Here is a 7167-nt window from a genome sequence, read left to right as displayed (position 1 = left end):
AGAGGGGATATATGTATAATTATGGCTGATTTGAGTTGCTGTATGGTAGAAACCAACACAATATTGTAAAGCAATTTTCCTCCAATTAAAAAATAAATTAAAAAAGAAAACTAGAACTTCAGACTCCAGTGCTCTCGAGCACCCATGCTGTAAAGAACCCACTGGTAAAGAAATGATAGAATTAGAAAATCACCATTTTGCAAGCCTTAAAAAAATATTCTAGATAATATATACCAATGGACACTAAAATGGTTTGATGGTGAACTTTATAATGGTGCATCAGACTGACGGCACTAGATGCAGGAGACTAAACACACTTTTCAACTAGGGACAATGGAAAACATACGATATTAGGAAGTCATTGTTAACTTTTTTTAAATGTTATAATGGTATTGTGGTCATGTTTATAAAAAAAATGATACTTATCTGTTAGGGAAAGTGAAGTTGTCTTGAAGTCCATTTTTAAGGAGTTTCAGTTTAGTAACTCTAAGTGGAAAGCAATAATAATAATATAGTCAGATCTTGATTATTCCAAAATAGTGTCCAGCGTGTGCATTATCCAGGACTTTGCCCACTGTTCCTCCCTTCTGTGGCTCCTCTGCTGGTCACTACATTTACAGCTGACCTAGTGTAGTACGGAAAGCACACATCTGTCAAATTTTGTGACTTGTTGGATGAAGAAAGTCTGTGGGGAAGAGACTGAAACTACTGATTGAAATCAGGTGTATAAATAATTGGAACATTTCATTTCTTTTTGATTTATATGTCTTCCTTGTTATAGATAAATATGAGTTACAATGATTACATAATAAAACTTTAGAGCCCAAATACAAAAAGCCTTCATTTTATTTAGTTTCTACTTTACTTGTGGAAAAAAATCATTTTTTAAAAGTTTTATTTTACCAAGGACTAATCCTTTGCTGACATTCAACTTTAAAGTATTCTTTCGTGTCTGTCTCACAGGAGAAAACATGCAACATTGCTTCTGTGGCAGTTTCTTCTAGTTTTTCAAGGACTCATGTAGTAGCAACTGGTTCAAAATACTGCTTTGTTTCAAAGCATGCAGTTTAGATGTATCTTCACTAATGATGGCAATATTTCCATTTTGTTCCTGAGCTGTCAGGTCACTTTCACTGTCAGACAGTGTACACAGCAGAGTGTCATTTTCATAAGTTGGAAAGTAATACCTGAAAACAACCACAAATAGACTGAATAACCAAAACTATAGATTACCTAGAAAATTTCTCAGCAGTTGAATGTACACATTACTATAATTTTGCTAAGTTTCTTTGCCAACAGTTTCAACTACATTTTGCAAAGGCTGTAAACGAGAGAACTTCTGAATTAATTTTACTTTGACCTTTATTGGCTGACATCAGTCTTACTAGTATCTTTGTTAGCTGGCATTTCAGCCTTTGCTTGATATTTAACATAACAAGATACTATCTTAAAAGGCAGCCTACTCTACTATCAGGCAGCTCTAGCTATCAATTTAATACCTCCTTGTATAAAGCTAAAAACGACATTCCTCTCATTTCTATTCAAAGGTTTCAGTTCTGCCCTAGGGATAGCAAAGTTCAAATACAGTTACTCTTTCACACACTACTCCTTCAAATATCCAATAAAAACAACTGTTTCCATGTGTGGAGTCCCCCCTCTTCCCCCAATCTAATCATCACTATTTTCTTCATTATAAATTAAAAAAATTAAAAACATCTATAGAATTTTAAGTCTATTACTCTGGTTCCTTCTCTGGACACACTCTGGAGTTAGTTCTGAAATATAAAGGTTTTGACTTGTATAAGAAGAATTATAGGAACTGGGTCTCAGGTTAGTCCAGGGCTGACTCTGCCTCTCATAAATCTGGAATTTTCTAAAGAGGAAAAACTAGAGCTTTTTGCCTAGACTCCTGGGGGGCTCTGATTTAACATTCCCTGAGAATAGAGGAATCTCTCTGGAGCTAGAACCCCACAACCTCCCAGAGGTTCCCTCAACTGAGATTATCCAGAGTGATTAGAGAACTGTCTCAGAAGGTGAGACTGGCAAAGGATACCTGGGAGTCTGAGACCATCTCAACAGGTACATACTAGAAGAACAAATGCTTGATGTTTTTAAAAGCACCAGGATGCAAAACATGCATCAAAAGCCCTAGTAGTGGTATACTGTATGACACAGTACTTTTATGTTTAGGAGTTTATCTAAATGAAATAATTATGTAAGTGTGCAAAAATGTAGGCATATGCATCTATTTAGAAGAGCAAAACATAAAAATCCTAAACATCTAGCAAATATCCATACAATGGAATAGTTGGCAACCATTAAAAATGATGCAATAGATGTGTAGTGGATATAGAAGATGCTTTTAAATACTTTATTAACAAAATATAACTTAAAAATCTGTATTTCTATATCTATCTATTGCTATCCATATCACTACACCATAAAATTTGAAGTAGTTGATTATATCTGTAACAGGGAGATTATTTTAAAACCAAGGTTTTTGAAGATTTTTACTTTTTACAATAGACTTGCACTTATCTTTTATTTAAGTTTAAAGGAATTAAATAAATGGATGAGATAATGGAGAAGGAGCAAAGAAATGTATGTCTGGTTGAGCAGAACTCACTGTGGTTGATCCCATATCTGTTTTTCAGGAAGCAGCGCAGTATGTTTCGCTTCTTCCATATGAGTCCTTAAGTCTGCTTTGGACCTGAACTTCTCCTGGCAGCCATAGCATCTACACTGGTGAATCTGCCTCCGAATGAAATTGACCAATTTCACTTGCTGATAGAAATTTAATCCTGAAAATGATAGTATACAGAATCATCAGACAACTGGTCAGACCCATTTTTACACTGTTGCAATTTTTTTTTTTTTTAAAGAACCACTTCTCTTTATTAACCAACCTGAAGAGGCAGTGCAGATTTAAAGCATAGACAGAAAATAATAACAGCTAGTACTTATATAGTGCTTATGTACCAGGCACTGCTCTAATCACTTTTCATGCATTAATACATTTAATCTCCACAACACCCTACCACATAGGTGTTACCGTATCCACATTATACATCAGGAACCTGTCCAAGGCTGCATAGCCAGTAAGTGGTAGAGCCAGGATGTGACACCAGGCTGTTCGCTCCACAGCCCATGTTCTTGACTATTAACCTATTACATACACATATACATGTGTATAAGAGCAATAAAGTAAAGTAACACTTTCAAGAGTCTAGGAAAGTAGCTGGTGAGTTGAGGGGTGGGCATTGAGCTTTTTCGGAGAAGGCAATGGCACCCCACTCCAGTACTCTTGCCTGGAAAATCCCATGGATGGAGGAGCCTGGTAAGCTGCAGTCCATGGGGTCACTGAGGGTCAGACACGACAGAGCGACTTCACTTTCACTTTTCACTTTCCTGCATTGGAGAAGGAAATGGCAACCCACTCCAGTGTTCTTGCCTGGAGAATCCCAGGGACCAGGGAGCCTGGTGGGCTGCCATCTCTGGGGTTGCACAGAGTCAGACACGACTGAAGCGACTTAGCAGCAGCAGCAGCAGCAGCAGCATTGAGCTTTTTATGGTCTTGGATATATTAGCAAGTCAGTACTTTATGTCTTCATGACACTAATTTTTCTATCATGGTGATCTACTTGGGTACATCTATAATAAACACTCGAGCTACACTACCAAGCAAGGCAGTAGGTGTCTTTCATACACTATACATTCTCTATAACATTCTGCTGAGCCAAGGCCCAATGTCACACAGCTAGTAAGTGCTGGAGCTGGACTGTGAACTCCAGTCTGACTTCAAAATCCATGCTTTTTTCCACTAGCCCCCTACACTTTACAATAGAAATTAATCATTAACTTGTAAGCCCTCCTCCAGGGGATTTTCCGGACCCAGGGATCGAAGTCATGTCTCTTATGTCTCCTGCACCGATAAGCAGGTTCTTACCACTAGTGCCACCTGGGAAGCCCTGTTTTATTTGACATCATATATGTAGGGAAAAAACCTATAAATCAAAACCATATTTGAATATTATAGTTAAGACTGTGAATCACTGTTTCAGGCAGTCCCATTGAGACCATCTGTGGAGAGACACATTTTGGCTTGTACACTCTCCAAGCACAACTGCAGAACACAGGCATCGTTCACGGGATAGTGTATGAAAAAAAGCAACATCATGGAAAACAATTTCCGAATCAAACTTACCAAGTTCTGACTTTATTTTGAGGAGATCAAATTCATGTGCATCCTAAAAAAAGGAATGAATGTATCTGTGAGCATATAAATTATTTAATCTTTCAGGATGGAAGTATAAACAGACGGCTTATTCACAGGAGTCTGAACACTGCAGAATTCAGTCTCAGTTCATCATCTGTTTTCAAAGTCTTCAAAATCTACATCTAATTGCTTTATAAAGCACAGTCCAAACAAGTCATGTCAATCAGTTAAAACATTTTAGTTGTTCACAGCTTGTATCTCCAGTTTTTATCATTTACTCTGTATGCACTCTGCAGTCTGACAAAAGAGTCCTCAGTCTCTAGGTAAATGTAGCCCTACTATACTCTGTGTCTGGAGTAGAATTATGACTATAGGTCCTTTGCTTCACAAGTAGATAGGTAATTTTAAATATTCTGCTTTTCCTTTTATACTGTAAAATATGGTGTTTAAACCTGAAAGTTTCTCCTCACTCATATCTTCCCACAAATTACATGTCTTTTGACTTTTACGATGCACAGGCTTATTTTTATTCTGTTCCATTTCTACAATCGCCCATCTGGGTAAATGCTTCAACTTACAAGCTTACAGAGAATAAAGACCATCTAACTCTCTATGAAGGCATTCTGTGTAGCACCACAGGCAGGATAATTAAGAATTCCATGATATGTTATCACTGAAAGTGACTCAGCAGAGGTTGAGGACACCAGTCAAGGATCCTGCAAAGGGAATTCTTACACAGGATAGAGGGACTAAGGCACCTTTCAATTCAAAGAGACTAGGATATTATGAGATTAGGATATTTAAGACTGGAAAGTATACATACGTACTAGTGACAACCTGCTTCAGACAAAATGATTCTCCTTCCTCTTGAGTAAATGCCCATAGCCTTTTGAACACCTTCCAGGTCCTAGTTTTACTGAACTAAGAACAGTTTTTATGAATGAGAATGAAGGTGGGTCAAACAGGAGAGTCTGCTCCACTGCTTTAGAGCTGAGTGGGGGGGATGGGAGAGAGGGCATATCAGAATAATCCAGTAATATTTTTCTATTATACTCAACTCCCAATATAATAAAAGAATAGCATGCAGAAGAGAAAACACAAACTGGTAATGTCCTCAAATTTCTTCTCTTCAAATCCTGGTAACTGAGGGAGTTGTAAAACCACACCCTGTGCCCTCTCCACCTCCATCCCTCCCAAGGGCTCTGTAAAAGGCAACTTTCTCTTTTCCTGCTCTCCTTGTTCACCAGCACGGAAAGCACTGGGAAAAAGACTCAGAACCTGTCCACATCCCAGGTATTGTTAATTGTGGTTGCAGATCCTACAGGTTAAGGCAGAACTATCTTGTAAACATCTCAGAGGTGGGATGGCATCAGTGGTCTGTGAAATACCAAACTAACAGTTCACCCAGGTTCAGTGAACTCCGCTTAACTGCCCCTAGTTCTGCTTCTGTTTGATGGACCCTCCCTGACTTCCATTTTGCTTACAGAACTTTAAGGAAGGGGAAAATAATCAAGAGACAAAGGTATAAGATGATGAGGTTGCAGTAACCATCAACTTCTCCCTGTCAGAACAAAACCAATGTCAAATGAATCAAAGTATCTCACCTCCATGTGGACACATAATTTCTCAATTGTTTCTGCTTGCTTTTCACAAAATAGGCAGACAGCAGACACAGGGTGTTCTTCCCAATCAGACCAGTCACTGTGTTAAAAATAAAATGGCAAACATGGAGCTTCAAGGATATACAGAACAATGACCTGGTATTACTTTCTGCTCCCTAAGAAACCCTGCCAGTCTCTTTCAAATCTGGTATTTCTGTAAAGACTGTCATATTATATTATGACTTTTTGATACAATTTTTGAAATTCAAAGTAGCACCATGAAATTAATATAAATAGCAAACAGGTGCTGCTCTATTTTCTTGTATTTGCCTCTCTTTCTGAGCAGCTATTTCACTACAAAATCAGCACCATGTCTTTCTGAGACAGCCAGTTTTAATTTGCAGAGAAGACGTATCAGGAGACGGGATGCTCTCTCGTTAACTACAGCCACTAAGTGTGCATGCTGTGAGGTGCAGTCAGTGCCCAGAGTGTGTTTCTGCATGAAAAATGGCGTATTTTAAAAAGGCAACCTTGTATCTTTCATGTGGGAAATACAGATCATTTTAAATGGGGCAAGTGTTAAATCTGATGGCAGATATCAAAAAGAATACAGGGCCTTTTTACCACTTTCTCCCTTCCTTGCATTTATTTTTTGAGATACTGTCAACTTCTTGTCACTGCTAAACCAGGAGAAGCAAAATCCCAGGAGAGACAAAAGGCTGAACAGCTTTGAGTGAGAGGAAGATGAATAACAGGGAATCCTTTTAGGTTGAAAAGAATACTTCTCGAGCTTATAATTTCAAGCAAAGAAGCTGTGAATGTTTTAAGTTAGTCATCAATGGGATGAACACAGAACAAAGTTAACCTCAATTTAGTTGTTATGTTCTCTGTTCCAACAGTAAGAAGCATGGAGAGTTCAAATATCATATCAGTTTAAGGTCTAGGGATCAATGGACTAATGAGTAAAGAATTCTGGAGTATATTTTCTCTGAATTATATATTACCTGTGTGCTCAATGATCAGCTGTAGTAGCAAAACACTATTTAGTTGGAATAACAGTTGTTTTAATTATGTCAAACTTATTTTGATATTATCATTAATTTTATTGAAGTATAGTCAATGGCACCCCACTCCAGTACTCTTGCCTGGGAAATCCCATGGATGGAGGAGCCTGGGAGGCTGCAGTCCATGAGGTCGCTGAGGGTCGGACATGACTGAGTGACTTCACTTTCACTTTTCACTTTCCTGCATTGGAGAAGGAAATGGCAACCCACTCCAGTGTTCTTGCCTGGAGAATCCCAGGGATGGTGGGGCCTGGTGGGCTGCTGTCTACGGGGTCGCACAGAGTCG

The 7167-nt window shown here is 38.4% G+C and overlaps 1 protein-coding gene across 1 annotated transcript in view; it reads right to left on the bottom strand.

Moving 5' to 3' along the window:
- Positions 1 to 828: 828 nt before the first annotated feature.
- Positions 829 to 7167, bottom strand: part of ZNF277 (zinc finger protein 277) — a 139370-nt gene continuing 133031 nt past the window's right edge. Inside the window, exons 10-13 of the mRNA XM_010831177.1 lie at positions 5821 to 5917; positions 4205 to 4247; positions 2627 to 2801; positions 829 to 1187 (exon numbers count right to left, since the gene is read on the bottom strand). Coding sequence (XP_010829479.1) covers positions 1001 to 1187; positions 2627 to 2801; positions 4205 to 4247; positions 5821 to 5917 — 502 coding nt within the window. The 3' untranslated portion in view covers positions 829 to 1000. The remainder of the gene's footprint in view (positions 1188 to 2626; positions 2802 to 4204; positions 4248 to 5820; positions 5918 to 7167) is intronic.

The sequence above is a fragment of the Bison bison genome, unplaced genomic scaffold (genome assembly GCF_000754665.1).
Source record: "Bison bison bison isolate TAMUID 2011002044 unplaced genomic scaffold, Bison_UMD1.0 scf7180017864525, whole genome shotgun sequence".
Lineage (NCBI taxonomy): Eukaryota > Metazoa > Chordata > Mammalia > Artiodactyla > Bovidae > Bison > Bison bison.
Note: the sequence above shows the minus strand (reverse complement) of the source record. Positions and strands in the feature narration are given on the sequence as shown.